This window comes from Drosophila sulfurigaster, chromosome 3, assembly GCF_023558435.1.
Source record: "Drosophila sulfurigaster albostrigata strain 15112-1811.04 chromosome 3, ASM2355843v2, whole genome shotgun sequence".
Classification (NCBI taxonomy): Eukaryota; Metazoa; Arthropoda; class Insecta; order Diptera; family Drosophilidae; genus Drosophila; species Drosophila sulfurigaster.
The window spans coordinates 12,717,216-12,737,399 of NC_084883.1; the positions used below are offsets into that span (position 1 = coordinate 12,717,216).

Genomic DNA, 20,184 nt, shown 5'->3' on the forward strand with positions numbered 1-20,184 from the left:
TGAGTCAAATATATATAATTTTCTAATTTTCAATATAATCAAATTTTGTAGTAAGTGCTTTAGACTACCAATAGCATAGAATGATATTATAACTTTGTGCCTCCATGAAATACATGTGACAGGCATAAATTATATACATAAATTCTTGATCAGCGTCAATATTTGGTTGCGATCATTTAAAAAAATGTAAAAGTTACTTAAGAAATAGTTTGTATAGGGAAAAACTCCTGCTTACTTAGTAGTGCATATTTTAAATTTGGTATGTTTTGTTCTTTATGCTATATTTTAAATTCAGTACTATATTGGTATTTTTGCGGTATATTAAATTGTTATATCGTAAGAATAATACCGCAATACTCTCATTTTCTTTGAAATGGGAATCGGGTATCTCGCAATAGAGCACTGTAGTTTTCTTACTTGTTAACATATTGATTGTTGCACAATTATTTTCTTCAATCAAGCATATTCACATTTTATTTTGTATTTCACACAAAAAAAACCTTTTAATGTCTTAACAATTACTGAAAAAAATTGCAATGTTCATTTGATTTCAGTTTTCAGTTCATAAATTATGTCTGCTGAAAACTGAAAATATTCAACGTGATTTTCAATGCTGCGAATAATTTCAATATGTGTATTATTTGATTGTCAGCTCAGCTGTTAAATTGTAGACGACAAAGTTTCCCTTCGGGAGGATTTGTTTTGTTGAAAGAAAACTGTGTGGCAGAGACAACAATTTGTTGACGCACAGAGAACGAGAAGATGGACGAAAGTGAGGAGTGAGTTGTGGATGGTTTTCTGTTTGCGAGTGCTCACGCACTTTGCTGATTTCTCCGGTGATTTTTGCAATCAGAAAATGTGCACAAAATAATGCATGGCAGTCTGGGACGGACATGATTAGTTTGCTTGGCAACAATATGAATAGCAAGTGCCAGAATCAAATATTTCTCTGTCGCAGCTCCAAAGGAATGCGAGAAAGGAATCACGAAAAGCCTTCAAATTAAAATGTAATGAATGGCAGGACAATGCCAGCTCGTCTGCCAGCCGAACCAAGCTACGTGATGGTCAAACTAGAATACAGTGAGGTATGAAGTCGAGTGAAGTGAACGCGAATGGCATAAGAATTACTTAAGGTAAGGCTCTTAGGAGTAGAGAGTAATGAGAGTAGGTTTAATCCTCTGCTGAGATGACTCTTGATTCTAGTTGCAATTTATGATGCAAACATATGCTCCCCTTCGGTTCTTGCTTCGGCTTATCATTGGCAATTATTTGAAGCGAAAGTGCATTGTTGCCTTTTGTTTCATGGGAAAGGCAAATAAATGTTTTTGGGCAACTGACACACGCCTTCGAACATGATTGCATCCGTCCAGGAAGCTGTATACGAGACGGGCTTCTTCCTTCCTTCCTTCCGGTATCATCCGCAATTTTCACGCCCACTTTGTTTGATGATGACAAATGTAGTTGCGTGTTTGCCGATTTGCGACGTTTATCAGATTGCCAACTGCATCCCATAGTTGCCGTAATTATGTTTATTTTCCGATACAGCTCCCGGCCTCATTTCGGCCACGTGGCGCACAGCCAGCTCCATTTTTTTGGGGGTGGTGCAGTTCAAGCAAGCGGCACGTGCTAATCGGCGGTCGCATGTCCTGTGTTCCCGGTTCACCGCTTTCCTTCGCCCTGTTTCCTGTTCTATGCTCAATGTTCAATGCTGCAACCCCGTTGCGATTCCTCGCTGATACAAGCCAGATAATTGAAATCGCTAAGCCGAAACCGAACATCAGAATCGGATTCGGAATCGGAATGGCTTCATTTAACTGACCATTTGCAGTCGCAATCCGCCTCTTAATGATTTCTGCACAATGCTCCGTGCACTTAGCTGATTGTCTTGGCCAATTTCCATATATTAATTCACGCACGATTCCCACACTTTTGCACTTGGATTGTGAGTGGCATTTTGGCAGTAGTAAACATAGAAAACATATTCTTCGTTTAAATATGCATGTAATTATAATGTTGCATGAATCCTGAATCCATGAAAATACTGTTTGTACATTTATGTATTAGACAGCGATTAGAAATATGAAACATACAACACGCATAACATTTTATCAAAATATAATATTTTGTAAAGGTTTTATAAATGCCAAGTAAGGTTTTATATTAGTTATTTAGTTCGACTGGTTTCATTCAATGGAAGTTAATTTCCTTTCTTGGCACCAAAGGAAATTTAATCAGTTTTGTTGTATTTTGTTAAAAGTGTATTATATCTTATACATTCATATGTTCTATAGAAGCTAGTTCTGTTTCACATATGATCAAATTATAGCTTAAGCGTAACTAAATTCTGTGAATTATAATATTATAATTTAAGAAAAATTTATCTTATCAATATAAGCAAATCTATAGATGTGAGCATATTCTTTTAGAATTAGTAAGTTGTATGGCTGTAAATATAAACTATAAAGAGAAAAATATAACATTTCCGAGACAACTTTTGATTGATTGGATATGAAAATTTATACTCACTGCAGTTCAGATCTACTTGGACCAATATTTAGTAAACTATAACCTTTACCTTCTATAAAAGCTAGTTTTATTTGATGACAAATTTAACCATGAAGTTTTTAAATTAGTTTGTGTGATTGTTGTCCAAAAGCCAAAGCTGGCTGCTTTGCGTTGCTGCGTTAGTAAATTTAAGGTATATTATAAATTTATTTGTAATCTATGCTTTAGTAATACTAATAAAAAAATTGTGTAGTCAATACAATTTCAGTTTATTAAATTTGTTATCTGACAACAAAAACAAATCTTTAGTTGTGACTAGAGCGTATTCTTTTCGACATTCAAATAATGTATATTTCAAAACTCATAATTGAAATAGTCGAATTATAAATCGTAAATGTTAACTAATTGTGAATACTGCAGTAAAAGTGCATGCCACTTAGAATCTTAAAATTTTTTGAAGAGCAAATGCTATATTTAATTCAAATAAAATTTGGCTGCACTTTAAGATACAATATTTGCAGTCTCTTTAAGAATATTTTGGAGTATGAGCACACTCACATTTCACACACACTCTCACACACAAGTGGGCCACAAAATATGAGTGTATGTATGTGTGTGTGTGGCCTGTCGCCTGTGGACGCATAAATTATGAATTAAAACCTCACACATGAGGTGGGAGGAGAACAAACGGGCGGGCGGCACTTTCAAAAGTTGACTGCCAAGAAGTGTGCTAAATATTTTAATACGTGAAGCCATAAACCTGAGTACGAGTATTTATAAATTAGCTTTCACACAGACACACACACACACACAGCAGCCAACAAAATGGCTGACCCTTTGGCAAAAGGACAATGAGGACAAAAGGACACAAATGCTTGCGGAAGGAAGCCTTCATTAGAAATGCCAACTAATGTGCCTGACTTAATAATAATCAAATTTATATGCATGGTTATGTGCTTTAAGTGATCCTGTTGCCCACACAAACAAACAAATAAACAAAGGATAAAGGACGCAGGACGATGGATTTCAAACTGACACTGAGATGCGGATTTGAGTACGAGGTTTGTTGAGAATGAAAAGTGCCAATATCCCAGCTCAAATGGCTGCTTAGAAATTGTTACTACGGCTTCTTGAGACCGCTAGACGGACAGAGAGACTGAGAGAGACACAAAACAGGACCTGAGCGAGGTGCGGCAGGACTTCTACCGAAGCCACGCCCACACCAAACTGCATACCGTTATGTGTTGTGTTTGTTTGCTGTACTGGACAGACTGGGCGACCGTCACTAAATGGCCAAAAGGTTGCTCTCCTGGGAGTCGGCAATATATCCTGCACTCCTCTTGCTCTTGCTCTTGGTCCTGGACCACGTCGCTCTAATGATGAGTCTTGAAAATTTCACAAAAATTAATTATGAATACCGTAAGGATACAGCTGCAAGTTGTTTACAAAACAGTTCTTTTCTATTTTTATGTGCTCGCATGCTGCAGTAGCAGGACCTTCGACTGCAGACAATAAACACAAATTACAATTGCGAGTCGAGTCGAGGCGAGTACAAATAACGCATATGATCAAATTCTACGTACAACACTTGCTCGTAAATAAACATTTTCCAAGTGCCACTGCGAGTATTAACCCCTTTTTTTCCAAGGCAGGGATGACAACGCCAGGACTCGCAGCAGCGGTAATCTATCGCAGAGTAGAAGCAGCAAAAAAAAAAATGAAATAAATTACCAAAACTAAAGGCACAACTGTTCGCATAATGAAGTCAAATTACGTTTGCTGCAAGGGGCACAAACGAGAGGGGCGTTCTGCTTCGTGTTCTTGCCTCGTTCTGGGTGCGCCTCAAAAGGACATCGACACATTGTCCTGCTGCTGCTCCGCTATCGCTGCTTTGAATTATGCAAATCGCGACAACAATCGAGCCTCGATATCGTCGGACATCGGCTGTGCAACAGGCCGTAAATAGTGACATTAGCGTCAACAAGCATTTGGGCCTTCATCCATTCAATGTGTGACATGTCACTCGAGTCGTGGGCGTGGCAGGGGAAGGAGGAAGGGGGCCATGCAGTCTATGATGATGTTATCATTTAATTCGTTGAAATTAACACGAACATTGTTAACTGTAAATGGGCTAATTAATCTAGTAAATGTGTCGTGCGACTAGCGAGCCAATGTCTCCCCAGTTGTCCCCCCTTCCTCCCCTACATCTCCCACTCCTTCCCTGTTCGCGTCTCCATCTCATCATCCGCCACAAAAGCGTTGCATGCTGATGATGCGAGCACTTCGCATTCGCGTTCGCGTTTTTGTGGTTCTCCAGAGGATCCCCCCACATACAGCGCACGCATGTTTACACTCTCACTTGCCCCATCCCCATCCCCACCCTCCTCCCTCCTCTCCACTTCATCGTGTCAACTGCATTCGCCTGCTCCCAGCGGACGCCACTAAAACCCAAATGAGATGCATGAGGCACATCGTAAACTTGCCCCGAATGTGCTCTAAATAATTTAATAATCATTTCGAATAAAAATAAAACTTCTACTAAAATTTCAACTCTTCCGCGTTAGGAAAGGCAACTTTAAATCTCTATATAATTATGTAAAGTTTTGTTTAACAAGCTAGTAAAATGTGTAGATATTATATCAAAGCAGTGAATTGTTCATAGTTAATTATTTTGCTAAAATAACTATATCAATAAATATTTACTCAAATTATACACGTTTTTAGACGTTTTAAGAAATTCCTAGATTTTTTAGTTTATGAACTCTTTTATCAATTTAGCTATGACTACGTAATCTTGCTCTATAATTCTCAAATAACATGAAACAGATTTAATTTAAAAGAACTCGCTCTATCAGCACTTAAAATTAAAAAAGTAACATATTTTTGTTTTGTTTTTGAAATAAAACATTTGTACCTTTATCACAATTGAGTTCTGTCAGCAATTTTTGTATTGTACTCAAGTAATCCATTCATTAAATGTTGTTTTATTTTTAATTGAATTTAAGTGAACTACTAAACCAGTAAAGAAAATGGGGTAAATAAAAATAAATAGCATAACTCCTTTCATGAAATAATCAAACAATAATCACTTTTAACTTAACTGTATTTCTTTGTATTTCATCAAAAGGAATTAGTGGATAAATTGCTCATTGAATTGAAATGTCCTAAAAAAAAATTTTCTCATAGATAAGCTATTGCAATTGAAGTACTTTTCCGCCACTTGAACAATCTTTCACAAGTTTTACCAACTCAATTTCAATGTAATTTTGTCAAATTAAATTGTATATCTAATTGAAATTATCGGCTTCATACATTGCAACCACATAAGGAAGAAGTTGTCTTCGATCAGTTATTAACAAATCCTGAACAATTAAAACTACGAGACTTGATTGAATTTTTGGCTAACTCCGATCTGATGGCCAAAAATAAAACAAACTAAAGATCATTTGAAATGAAAACTGTCAAGCCAGTTTTGGTTAGTTTCGACTTGAAGCTAATGAACTTTGTACCCAAAATTGAAAGCATTTTCAATAACGCATTTTTCAAAAGATTTTTCACGATTTGATTTGGATGCGAACGCAAGTGAATACACATATGAGTATTGAATGTATTTGTATTTGTATTTGGCATGCGATTTCGTATTTCGTATTTATGGCATGCTCCAAAGTTGTTTTCCCCTTCTTCAACTTATCGGACGCCAAGATCGCTGAGAGTCCAAGCAACAAACAACTGGTAAATATTTATGAAATGGGCATATTTTTGTTGCTTTGTTTTTTTTTTCATTTTTTTCTTTCTTAGCGCTTTTTTGCCAAGTTGTCGCCGAAACCGAAACAGAAGCTGAAAAAGAAACAGGTCTCTTTCTGATAAGCAACTAGCAGCAACTTTGGAGGAAGTGCAGCCAAGTTGAGATGTGCGAAAAAAGTTCAAACACCTTGACTGGCGACTGTGAGAACCTTGTGAGAAACATGAATCTCAGCACATCAAAAGCTGCAAGAATAATATTTTTGTGCGCTTATGTAATCATTTTATACCCGGTATAAGAATTCAGGAGGGTATACTAAAGGGAAGCAAAATATTTGATTTTGTTTAGCAATGTTGGTTTGTTGAGTTATTAGTATTCCAAGATATTCATCTCTTATAAGTAAAATACATTCTCTACTTATATTCCTCGCCAGATTCAACATTTGAAGTACTTTAATAATGTTATGATTATAGTATTTATAAGTTAAATACGTCAAATATCGAATATTAACTAACTGTCGAATAAAATGAGTAACCAAAATTATCGTTATTAATATTTCAAATTCATAGAGAATAATCTTCTAAGTAAACTACATTTTTTTCGTACCTCTTTATTAATATAATAAATATAATGTATACAAATTAGACTCATGACTATCAAACTTTATCTATTTGACGAATCAAATCATAAAATATTTAATTTGGTATTCATAATATTTAAATCATTATTTCGGCAAAGTTTCTAAAAATTTAAATAAACTATATCACTTATTTTTAGTTCCAAAAATTAAAAACTAAATATTTATAATTCCCAATATTTTATAACCTGTTATTGAAAATATGAAATTTGGATTTGATTTTATATGCATCAAAACTAAGAACGTTTCTTACCGCATATCACGTAGTCGAATTCTATTGAATGTAACATTCAATCTCAGTCTGCTTTTATTTTTTTTATAAATATTTACTTTGTTTTTTGTTGTGATAGCACCCTAGCCCAATGCCCCCCTGACGACGTTTAGCAAGCGCTTTGTAAATATTTAAACTGTTCTCAATTGTTTCGCAAAATCGTTGCATTTGGTCAAACACGTGTTTGCGATAATTTAATTAAATTTACTTGGCTTTTGTATACAACTAGTTCTCGTTGATGTAGTTGTTGTTTTTTTAGAGCCTGTCTAAACTGGCGTGGCACAGCAAAGGCGTGCCACGTGCCACACGACCCGTTGCGAACAAGTTGCACTCAAAGCCCGAACTTGACTCAAGTGGCAAACACTTCTTCTGCTGCTGCCCCGGGGCGGAGTTGGGGTAATTTCTCAATTGCGGCAAGTGCATGTGGCTTAAAGGGGAGGTTCAGCTGCTGGCAGCAATCACGGTTACGTTGGTGGTCTCGACTTGGCTTTGTTTGCCACACAGCCACAAAGCAACTGTCATATGTTGTCATTTTGGAGACTCCGAGGCTCGATTCTTTTATAGTATGCATTTTGTCAGGCATCTGGCATCAAATCCGCTGAGAGATCGAGCACAGAAATTCCATGAATAGTCAACGATGACTTGAAGAACTTCTGTTGAGCCAAGCCTCTAACTGTCTCTCTTTCTCTCTCTTTCTTTCTCTTTCAATTCTTGCTCTCTCAGAGAGTGAAACTGCAATGATTTATGTGCGACTTCTGCTGCTGGCTTCCCTTGGCATTTGGTCTCCTGCTCTCAGCTAATTTGCATATTGTCAGGATCCAGCAGGACTCAGCACACACACACACACTTGAGAAAAATGCATAAAAGGAAACTAATTAAAATGTTCGCGCCTCAAATTTCCACTTTCCCTCCCTCCATTCCTTCCTTTGCTCGCCTCTAATTTATGGCTCTCCTCGTGTCGACTTGGTGAATGTCTTGCATATGGAGAACTTTGAAATTATTGCCTTTGCCTTTCTTTATGGCTGACAAATGGACACATTTACATGCGCTCTTTGCTGTTTTCCAGCATTATGTTTCATTATTCAAATTATTCATGACAATTGTATTGTGTGTATATTTTGTATTTGCTGTAATTCAAGTGGAACCTCATAAATGCCTGATTATTGTAGACGTCAGCAAAGCATAGAATATCTTATGTGAAATTAAATCTGATGCCGATTTTTATACTATTTTATAATACAGAGAACTAAAATATGCTGTCAAAGTTTTGCCTTCATGTGCAAGCATGTGAAAGAGTTATAGAATAAAGAATAGAAGTCAGCTACTGAATTTCTTTGACAAAATACTTCTACACGATTTGGAAATAGTACTCAAAATATATAGAGTGTAGCAATTGTTGCATTATTCATTTACAAGAGAATCTTGCAATTTTAAACTGATATTATAGTAGGTTACATAAAAATAAATACTAATATTTATCTTATTATGTAATGTAAGTAGACCTTTATTTTCCTCGACAAATTATATATTATGTACCTTTCATTGTTTTTTTATCACTTAATTATTCTGGTTTAGTAAAAACGACCTAATTGGCTTGTCCTTTTTATAACCAATACCTATATTGTCGACAATCTGGTATATTTTGTACTCCATGGTATATGTTGAACTCTATGGTATACTTTGAATGTAATGGTTTATGGATATACCAAATATAGTTAGTAATTTTTCAATAAATTTAAGAGATCTCCTTTCCAACATTACCAAAAATTAAAACAAAATATAATTTCCTTTTAATATTCATAACCAAAAGTTTCTCTAGATTAACCTGCTAATCTTCCATTACAGAATCACTAATTTCCCTTTAAAATCCAGTTATTCACTCATCCCATAAGTTGTCTTTTTGTTTACATTCAGTTAAAAGTCAATCCGCAAATGCAATGTAGGCAATTGTAATGATGAGTGCCACCGAGGGAAAGAGAAAGAACAATTTTGTTAATCCCTTAAGTTGACGGACAAGAATTTAATTGTCAGACTGAGTAGGGGGGATTACTTGTGTGATTTAGCAATCGGTTAGTGAGGCTCACTGCCATGTAATCCAATTGAAAACAATTCAAATTTGCGTTTCGAGTGATTTTGAATTGGTCGACGGCCGTAAATGCGACACACAGCTGACAAAAACAATAAACAAACAATGCCAAAAAAGGGGATGGGAGACGCTGAATATCGCAGAGGTGTTCTATGGCAGCTGTCGAGGAAAGGGCAAGGGAACGAGGCATTCCCGTGGAGAATAGCGCGTGATAAAAGGGGTTAATCGAACGTCCGCCAAACGTTGGACCGGACCAACGACCCGACTGCGACCCGGAGTCGAGTCTCTGCGACTATTCACTCGGGAGCTGGAAAGTCATCGACAAAGTCCCTGGCACGGATTTTGCGGTCGACGGCGGCGCTAATGAGTGATGGAAAAATTCAAATATTTTCTCTGACTCTTTTTGGAAGATGCAAACTGTGTGCTCCAACAAAATTTTGGTTAATTAGCGACGCCTGGGGACATCTTTTGAGTTGCCCTTTTCTGATTCGAGCATTAAATATGCATGTACTTGGAAATTTCTCTGTTAGTATTTGGGGAATCATTTTGAGAGTTTGGTTGCTCAATAAATATCGAATAGAAATGCAGTTGCATCGAGGGGAATTTCCCTATGTTAGGTGAACTGCAAGCATGACAAACAAATGAGATTAAAACACCCCTCAAATTAATTCACAGAAGCGCAAACAACACTCACACATTCACGCTATCTCGCTCTCTCTATTTCTTCCTCACTCACTCGCACTGAGGCCACATGGTGTGAAACCGCAAATGCGGAAAATGCAAATTGTTTCTCTGCTGACGAGGCGTGACAATTTCGTGGGCGGATTCGCTTATGTTTTCTTCATTCGAATATGACACGGCTTGATGCTAATCCCACAACCAGTCACCAGTTACTTTTGGGTGCCCAAGTAGGTACTCGAGAGTGTTTGACAACTTGCTCAATGCTCAAAAGTGGAAATGGACAAGGGAAAAGGACAACTCCAAGAAGCAAGCGGCAAGCTGCTTGAAGTAGAAAGGGTAAAATGTAATTGAACAGCTCTACGAGCTCTATTGCGGTAACTTGTTTGAACTGGGAACTCTCTAAAGAAAAGGCAACAGATCAGCTGTAAAGAAAACATCTAAATGTATCCATTGTTAAATAGGATTATGACTTCAAAATAAGTTATTTTGTAAAATATTATTCATTTATAGAGGTTAATAATCTATGCAATTCAGTATTAGTACCTTGATTTTTTAGTTTTATTCAAAGTTAAGTTTAAAGGATTAGAAGCATATAAAGTTTGTTCAATTTTAACAAAGTCTTAACTTCAAATTTAATAATCTGAAATTGAAGCTTTTTAATCTACCAATTTTGTAGTGTTATATAAAAGCGAGCAGAAAGAAAGACAAGGAGAGGATTTTATTGTTAAGTCATATGTGAACATCAAATAGTCCTTCAGCACTTCATTTATAAGTATTATTTGTATGTATAAGGACTTGTTACCTTCTTTTCAATAATAAAAATATAGATGATATTTAATTAAACAATTTTTTTTAAACATACATGTTTAGAACCAAATCGGGTTAAAAAATCATTACTCTTCATTACAACTTTTGTAATAAAACATTGCTACTAAATTTATGTATTATATCAGCATTATTTCTAAGTTTGGTCCATATTGATGGCTTCTATTTATTATTTAATAAATAGTTAGTATTATTATTTTCATTGCATTTATTCGCTTATTTAAATGTGAAGGCGCCTTGCGTGTTCCGTTTCATCATTCCGTTCGTTTTACTGCTTTGAACAGCTTGCCGCACAGCAGCAGTAAAATACGCACTGCTTTGCCGACACAACGAGGTAAGAGCAGCACAATACGACGCTCTCTCATGTGCGCGCTCTCTTGAACAGGCGTAGCGAGACCCATTGAAAACGCAACGACCAATCAGCGTCGAGCAGACAATGACATTTTGTTTCGATTCCCAAATGGTTTTATGTGCTTTACACTGGAATGGGGCGTTGACACTGTTATTGTTGTCGTTGTTGTTGCAGTTGTTTCTATTGTTGTTGCTGCTTTTGCGATTGCTCCAAGGGAATGAAATGTTGGCAGCAGTTGCTTGGGAATAGCCATAGATAAGCCAACGAGCAAGGGGACCTGGACTTGGGATCTCAACGGTGCTGCAGCTGCTGCTCTTGCTAATGCTGTCTGGCAACACACGCCTCTCTCGCGCTCGCTCGCTCTCTCCAGCAGACTGGGCACCGAAGACGTAGGCACCGTTGCGCTATGTTGTGCCAATTCACAGCGTTCCCGAGCCCCATAACAGGTCAGCGTCGGCGTCCTGGTCCCGTGCCACACGCACACACACATGCATACAACTGGCTCTCATGCTCACTCGCTTGCACGCACACGCATTGCCGTGTCTCTCACACTATCTTGGCTCTCTGTCTGACACACGTCCCACGCCTGCTGCCATCGTCGTCGTCGTCGTCAATGTTGGTGGATGGTTTGCTGACAGTTCGGCTCTCGACGGACGTCCCTTTGGCCTGCAAAACCACCACTCCCTGGGATAGGTTAGCTGTGCCATTCGTTCAGCAGGCAGCAGGCAAGCAGACTTGCAGTCGACTCGCAGTCGCATGTCTTATTGTTTGTGCCACAGACACCAACATCGACACCGACAACGACACCGCCTCAGTTGTCGCCCCGCGCATCTCTCTGCTGACTGTGCTCCTGCGGCGCACGCTCGTTTCGTTTCCACCGCGACTTCAACTCTCGTTGGTCGTTGTCGCTGTCGTTTGCCGTTTGCTGTTTGCGGCTGCTGTTGGCGTCGCAGTCGGCTGGTCGTAGCTGCGCAGTTGCCTTGCCTTTTGGATAGCAACAGCAGCAACAGCAGCAGCAGCAGCTCTTCGGTTGCAGCAGCATCGCAGCGGACTCGGATTCAGTTGGGGTTTAACAGCCACTCGGGACGGTAGCGCGCGCCGCTTAAACTTGTTGCGAGACCAATTTTCCGAAAATCCCAAATTCTCCGCGGTGCATTGGCACTTACACCCACACAAACACGCACACAGATACACGTTTACAAATACTAATAGAGCGTCGAAACGAGCCCCCCAATTACAATTTGCCTTTCAGTGTCGATTTGTGCGTCGCAATTTGCAACATTGAGATTTAGTCTCAGTCTCAATCTATTTACGTGTCGCGTTGATTATTGATTGCCTTGCCCCAGAGAGCGAGAACGAGATAGAAAGAGAGCGAAAGCGAAAGAGATCTCTCCAGAGAGCAAAGAGTGAGAACAAGTGATCACTCTAGTGACCTAAAAGCCAGACAGACCCTTCAGTGTGTTTAGTGCCCAATTAGTTCAATCTGCAAACAATTGCGTCAACAGCAACAGCAGCAGCAGCAGCAGTTGCCACAACAACATTCACGACGGCTGCCACAATTGCAACAACGCCCGCCGCCAGCAACTATACGAAAGTGAGCGATTATCCGTACGCTGATCTCCACCAGCATCATCACTTCGCTAGCACAGCGCCCCTGACCAGCACCGAAAGCTTCAAGCTGCGATCCGAGGAGCCGGTGCCGGGCTTTAGCTCGGCCTCACCGTGGCCCACCCTCGAGCTGGGCATGGACTGGGGACGCAAGCTGTATCCCACCGCCGGGCCACGATCCGCCAGCGGTCTAATGTTCGGCCTGCCGCCCACGGCAGCCGACATGAATCAGCCGCGTGGACCGATGACGTCGCTCAAGGAGGAACCGCTGGGCGGACGCTGGGCCATGCAGCCGGTTGTCGATCAGACCAAGTAAGTGACAAGTGTTGAGTGATTAACGAGTGTGCTACGCAAGCTACATAGTGGGAATGTGGCTTGAAATGTGTGTTACCAAAAGACAAGATTTGAGATAAATGAACTGGCAACTTAGACGTTTCAAACTGAGGTATCAAGTACTAGAATTTGTCAACTTGTGAATGAGTATATAGTTTGGGTACATTTGAAACTAAACTGAATGAGTATTGAATCCTTAGAAGTATATCCACCAAAATTTGTGGCTCTAGCTCTTATAGTCACTGAAATTTAGTTGTTCAAACACATGGACAGACGGGCAGACGGATACAATGACTGATAAAAGCAATTTAAGAAGACTTTGTTTCTTCAGACCTCACCTTAGAATCAATGTGCTACCCATCACTCGATTTTCGATCTTCAACTCTTCCTGCGTGCTTTTCTCAGCCTGCGCAACTTTCGGAGCTGTTTGGCAACATTGCTTGTGGCAAATATGCTTGGCAACACTTTGCATGTTGCGGCAACACACAAAGTTTGTACAAATAAAAAGTCTCCAAAAAAGCGTTTGTTTACGTTTTTGCCAAAGCCGGCAACGTGTTCGATACGCATTCAGCCGCCTTCCGCCCCCAAGGGGGAAGCTATTCCCTGGAACGCAATTGCGGGGCTTTTTATGGCCCAGTCACCCGCCTAACCCGCCCACCGCTCCCCCTTTTGGCTAAGAGATATTCACTCAAAGTTTCACTCAGCATGCCGAGTGAACGTCTAGACTCGCAGACACATCTTTACGCACTTTCCGGGGTTGACTTTGGATGCCGGGGACAGAAAGCGTGCAGACAACAATCAGGGATGCGGGAGCACAAAATGTGCGTGCTTTTTGTTTGGCGGGTGGGGGGAGACGCGGGGGAGGCAGTAAGGAACTTTTGCTTCACTCAAAGGGATGTTTTTGTTGTGCCATTTGCTTCACTTTCACTTTTACTTTCTTGGCGTTCATTTCAATTGAATTACAAGCCGAAGCAAAGGCAAAAAGCAAAAGAGCGTCCCCGCGGCCATGTGGGGTTGGTTGCTTTGGGGCTTCTTTTGGGAGCGCGCCTTTGTGTCAGGGAAAAGCTTCTCTTCTCGCCATGCTGTTTGTTTAGTTGTGTCTGAGATGTTTCTAGCGTGAGATGTTCGCGCCGAGAAGAAGTGCGCGTGTGGCCGAAATCGAAAGTGCGACAACGACAGCGACAACGAATACGAGTCTCAGTGCCACATTGGTTAAAATGACAGCGGGCTTTCATTCCGTTCCGACGGCAAATCAACAGCAGCAACAACAACACCAACAGCAGCAACAACATTCACATTCCCATTCTTATTCACATTTGAGTACTCACAATCATCACAGACAGCTTTTGCTGCACGACGAGGATAATCACAATCAGGATCACAATCACAATCAGACGCTAAGCAATACTAACGATAAGATAATGCGCTGTGATGTGAGGTATGATGTGTTGCCCTAAATTGAGAGTGGGCGAAATTAAGTGTACAAAATCAAAAATGAAGGAGATTTGTTTTAGAATTTTTAACATTTTATTTCGAATGCGATAGTAAAGTTTATCTATAATGCTAGAAGTTGTCTGTATCTATTTATTTACGCGCTGTCGTTTATGTGTCAATAAATCAAACTGCACAGCCAAGTTTATAATTCCATCGTAAAAAAATTTGTATTTCAACAAAAAATCAGTCAACTATTAAACAGATCACAAAGCAAGAGTCCACAATCAATCAAAGTGGTTACGGTTTAAAAATATATTTTGCGATAACAATAATCAGCAGACTTAATCGAATTCACTTTTCATGCTGCACATTAAATGAATTTACGATTTCATTATAAATGTTTTGCTTTATCGTGTTATAATTGTTGTCACAAAATGAAGAGAAAAATAACATTGAGTTTAAAATAATACTTTTCATATTTCATACTATTCTTTTAAGTTGATTTTTGAGATGTAGATAATCCAGAGAAATTCAAATATTCTTTAAGACTTCTTTTGTTCTTGCAATTGTTTCGCTTTTGAAATAAAATGAAAACTAAAATATCGACCTTTTATCAATACTTCTTTATGCTTCATTTTATTTACTTAACTCTCAGAAATTTAAAAATTTGGTTATCTTGAAATTGTTTTTTTTCCAAATTATAGAAACATATTTCCTTATCTTGAAATTGTTTTTTTTTCCAAAATGTACCAAAAATTTTAAACAATGTTGAATTATCAATAGCTTTATTATTAGTAAATAAATTTTGCGAATTTCTTGATTGCAAACCGATTGCTTCGAGTAAACTCGCAAGTTGAGCGTCGATTTATGATGCAAGTTTCGCACAATGCAGATGAAAAGTTTCGAGAGCTGGAAATAAATTTGACAATTATCGGAACGAGAGACGGAGTCAATGTGCGTTATTTATTTATATATTTATCTGCAAGCATTGTCACATATTGTGTACTAAGTACTAAAGTGCTAGTTTTGTGTAACAGCAACAATTTTCGATCATAAATCAGAAATATTTGAAATTTATTTCAACAAAGATTGTGGGTAAACTGCAATCGAGCTGCGTTGTGGCAAACAATGCAACAATGGCCATAAAATGTGCTCAACGGCAACAGCAGTGGCAACAACACGAACAACAACAACAACAACTGGCAGGTTATTGTAAATAAAGTGTCCTTTTTAAAGGACAATTCCGGCCAGTCAATGCAGAGTTGAACTAAATGAAAATAAGCAAAGAAACAATGCAAAAAAATGAAATGAAATGAAATTTCACGTGCGCGGAATAGGCAAAACGTGACCACGACTCATCGAATCCTGGATCCTTCACCCAGTCTATGTCCCTGTGCTGGTCACCTGGGCATCGATTTCCGACAATTAAATGTTGGCATAATAAAATCAACAGCAAAACGGCCACAAAACGTTTTTCGCAAATTGGCGGCAAGTGCAAACAAGCCATAGAATGAAAATGTCCACAATGCGAACCGTCGTCGTAGTCGGAAAAGTCAACAATCGACTGTCGCGCTCATTCCCTCTCTCTGTCTCTCTCTCTCACTCTCTGACTGACAGGCAGCTGAGAGGTGAGTGGGATGTGAGAACAGTCACTGTTTTTTATTTGCCCGCTTACACTCGCTTCTGCTGGCGCCATAACAATAACCTTTCTTTCGCCCAGAATGTAACATGTCTGGCATTTATGTGTCGTATTTCCCGAACTCGAACATCACTCGCTACGATACGGCAGTTTGTTGTTCTTGTTCTTCTTGTTGTTGCTTTACCGTTTTGACATTTTGCCATTTCAAATCGCATCGAACGTTGCCATTCCGCTCATCCTCTTAACTCTGTATCCCTATATCCTTTATCCTGTTTGCAGTAGTCAGCTTCAACAGCCGCAAATTGTCTAATTTCATTTTTGTTTTCGCAAATTGGCAAAATTGAAATTGCATTTAGCTATGCTTCAAATGCACTTGCATATCTTTAACAACTCTTCAGTTTATTTGTGAACTAAGGTGAATTTTTAGTGAACGACAAACAAAGACAATAAAGCAAAATATTAAATCGATAAGCAAATCTCATAATTCCCAAATTAACAGAAGTTTTTAGTGAGACTACTCATAGTATGAATAATTAAAAAATTTCAATTTAAAAAATATATTACAAATTTCATTTATATTCTTGAAATTATTAGCCTTTAATTTTAGAATTAAATTTTATGTTAACTAATTGTAATATTCAAAATTCATTGTTCTAAAAGTTATTTTACAATTTAATATGTTTCTAAAGCAACCACAAAAAGAAAGACTTAAATTATCAAAGTACTTGAACTAAACCAATTTGATTCATAGTCGCAATTACTGCAGTTTCAAGTCCTTTGGGGCTTTACCTACATACGCATTATACAAATATTGTTTTTAATTTTTTTGCTTTTGTTTACATAAGTGGAAATTGAGCTGCCGCTCTTGGGTTGTTCGATATTTTGGGTGCGGGGTTAGATAATGTTCAAGCGATTTATCATCGGAACTATCATTAGCTGGCTTCCAGTCTGGCATTATCCTTTGGCAAATGTGTATATAATTGCAGGCAACTGCAAAGCGCGGAGGAGCTGAGAGGTCGAAGGTGGCAGGCATATGCGCGATACTACTACTTGACATTTCCAGAATAAATAATAGAAATCTGATAAAATCAGCATTTTCTAAATTAAATTGTTCGTTATGCATACGAAAGGAATGGAGGCGAAAAGGGCAAGGAAAGCGCAGCGCAGGACAACTCAGCCGTGTCCGAGGGTCGCACAGTCATCGCACTATATGTAGTTAGCATTGTCCGGTAATTGCGCTGACAGCACCAGACACAGAAACAGAGTCGGAAGCGGAGACGGTGACGGAGTCGGAGACAAAGGACACAGACACGAGTCAGGCCGAAGGTGTAAGGAATGGGAGCTGTTCTACTGCTGACATTTGGCATATGGAAGGGACAAGCCTTTGGCTCATGTGGCCTTATAATTACAGTGTTTGCTTGGCCCACATAACATAAATATTTGCCAGACAACAAACAACAGGCAACAGAAAGTAGCAATAGTTGTGTGTTTGTTTGTTGATTCCTTTACGAGTAGCATTCATCAGGATTATTGTGTCACGTTGAAGTTGCTTATGCGCTTTTAATGATAGCTGTCAGTGACCACCACTCGGCCCCCACTCCAGCTTGGCTGCTGGTTAAATGTCACTGTCAAGTAATTGAGTTGTCCCCGAAAACCAGAAGACCCATTTAGACCCAAAACGGAGAACACTACGACTGCTAATTGCCCCTCGCAAAGACCCTCTGTTTACAGTGCTAATAGCATAATTAGATGTCGTTCTCCATCTCTCATTATTTTTCTGTTAGTTTGTTACATTTCTGTACTTTTCTGTTTAATTGCAGTCTGGGCATTGGCCGCGCCCACTTTGAGAAACAGCCGCCCAGCAATTTGCGCAAGTCGAATTTCTTTCACTTTGTGATCGCGCTCTACGATCGCGCCGGCCAGCCCATTGAGATCGAGCGCACCGCCTTCATTGGCTTCATCGAGAAGGATTCGGAGTCGGATGCCACCAAGACCAACAATGGCATACAGTATCGCTTGCAGTTGCTGTACGCTAACGGTAAGTTGTCTCCCACACGTTGGGCGCCAAGCTTCTCAACTAATTGCTCATTTAATTTCTCGCTTGCAGGCGCACGACAAGAGCAAGATATCTTTGTCAGACTCATCGATTCGGTAACCAAAGCGGTAAGTGAACAACTCTTCAGCTCCACTTTCCACTCGTTGTCCTTTTGTGTCGCATTTTTTAGTCGCCACGCAAACGAGAAAAACTAATTCCTTCCACTCGGCTGGCCAGGAGTTTGAACACGGTTCGGTTTGGTTTTTGCTGATTCGAGCATAAGTTGCATTCGAAATTGATTGTCACGGCTAATTAAGTGTGTGTTTGCCATGTCCTTTTTGCCTTTTGTCGCAAGTCGCCAATAAATTGAGTCGTCAATTGACTCGTCCTGCCAGCCTGGCCTGCCAAACGAGCAATTCATTCACACCGTCAGTCGCGCCCTACGAAAGGGGTGTAACTGAGTCTGAGTCTGAGACAGGGACTGCGACAGCGACAGCGACTGGGACTTTGAGTCCATGCCCGAGGACTACGACACCCGGGGCCCAATCCAATTGAACATGGTTAATGCGCTTTGTTGTGGGTGCCGTTAGCTGCAGGGCTCTCTGCTCGGACCAGTGCACCATATGTCAGCATTGTGTGCGCCTAATGCGTGTACCACATCCCCCTCCTGTCTCTGTTTCTTTTCCTTTTTCAAGGGCAATTAATTTCTCGAGTGACAAATTTTTATAGACGTTTGTTCGCCGCTTTTACTACTACTATTTGTGCTTTCTTCTTCGTATTCCATTATTTCCAATCGCGCCCATTGTGGGCGTTCCTTTCACCCGATCCCAATAAATTTATCCACAAATTATCGATAGCCCAGACACAATCCGAGGCGATACGATACGAAACGACACGAAAAACCCAACCTGAGACGGGGCAATCCATTACACGCCGTATATGAGCAATTATTCTGCAAATGAAATTTAATCACACACAAACTGTCGAACGAATCGAATCTCCCTCCTCATTGATGAAATAAAAGCCCCATTACGTCATATACTATACATACATATGTTATGTATCGAGCGCCTATCGCTCCGATTCGCACAGTTCAACGGCTTTGATAATGCCAAAGCACTTTAATATTTTACGCTCCACTTTCGATCCGATTTCGCCGGAATTTCGCACAACGCAATAACATAATCAGCAAACCAATAAATAGAAAGAAATCAACAATGTATTGTGAGCAGACCTAATGAAATATTAACAATTATTTTTACATTTGAAAAGCCTTCAGAAATCATACGAACAAAATATAGAACAGGAAAAGTTTTCCAATATACCAGCTTATCGGTCAGAAGCTCATCTCGTTCCAGGAAGCCCTTCAGGGTTTTCTCTTTAATTAGCTAGGCTTAAAATAATGCTGGGATACGAATGAACTAACTTGCATATCTATTGAAAGAAAGATAATCCCAAAAGAAAATACATATTAGAAAATTTCATCCCCAATAATATAACAATATTCTCTTTCCTAACTAAAATAGTGATAATAATTAACAATTTTTCTATATCTTAAATAAATTCCAAGATATTCTTCTACACATATTAAAAAATAATGCCCAGTGACATTTTTGGATAAATATCAAATTAGATATTATTATTATTATTTGTATGTTTGTTTTTCATAAGACTATATAATGCAATAAAAATTGCAGGAAGTAATAAAAGGATTCTAGTTCCCACAAAAAGAATCCATACAATATTTACGAAACATAAATCATATAGACAGTGTACTAGAACTTGCCACCCCTTAAAAAAAGCAGAAAACCCAAGAGTTACATTTAACTGTCTGTCTGTCAGTTGTCAGGCGAGTGCAAAATGTGTCGCAATTGGGCGGGTTTCGAAACGACGACAAAAAGAACAATCATTTGATCGGATTAGGTGGGTTTTTAGAGCTCACGGGGTTTCTCCATATAACACACACTTCCCTGAATGAATGTATTACTCGAATGCTCGACCTGGTCAGATGTCGCTTAGACTTTTGTTTTTTTTTT

General features: G+C 39.2%; 1 protein-coding gene across 8 annotated transcripts in view; it reads left to right on the plus strand.

Annotated features, from left to right (window-relative positions):
• Positions 1–12,580: 12,580 nt before the first annotated feature.
• The window catches only part of LOC133845339 (transcription factor collier), a 33,937-nt gene continuing 26,333 nt past the window's right edge, over positions 12,581–20,184 (plus strand). For 3 of the 8 annotated variants that reach the window (XR_009894737.1, XR_009894738.1, XM_062279774.1), the window contains exons 1-3: positions 12,723–13,019; positions 17,934–18,151; positions 18,221–18,276. Coding sequence is in view for 4 of the 8 variants with exons in the window: in XM_062279774.1 (XP_062135758.1) it covers positions 12,844–13,019; positions 17,934–18,151; positions 18,221–18,276 (450 nt within the window). In the remaining 4 variants the exon portion in view is untranslated. Of the gene's footprint in view, positions 13,020–17,933; positions 18,152–18,220; positions 18,277–20,184 lie in introns of all 8 variants that reach the window. The other 5 variants (XR_009894740.1, XM_062279778.1, XR_009894739.1 and 2 more) reach the window with 5 other exon arrangements.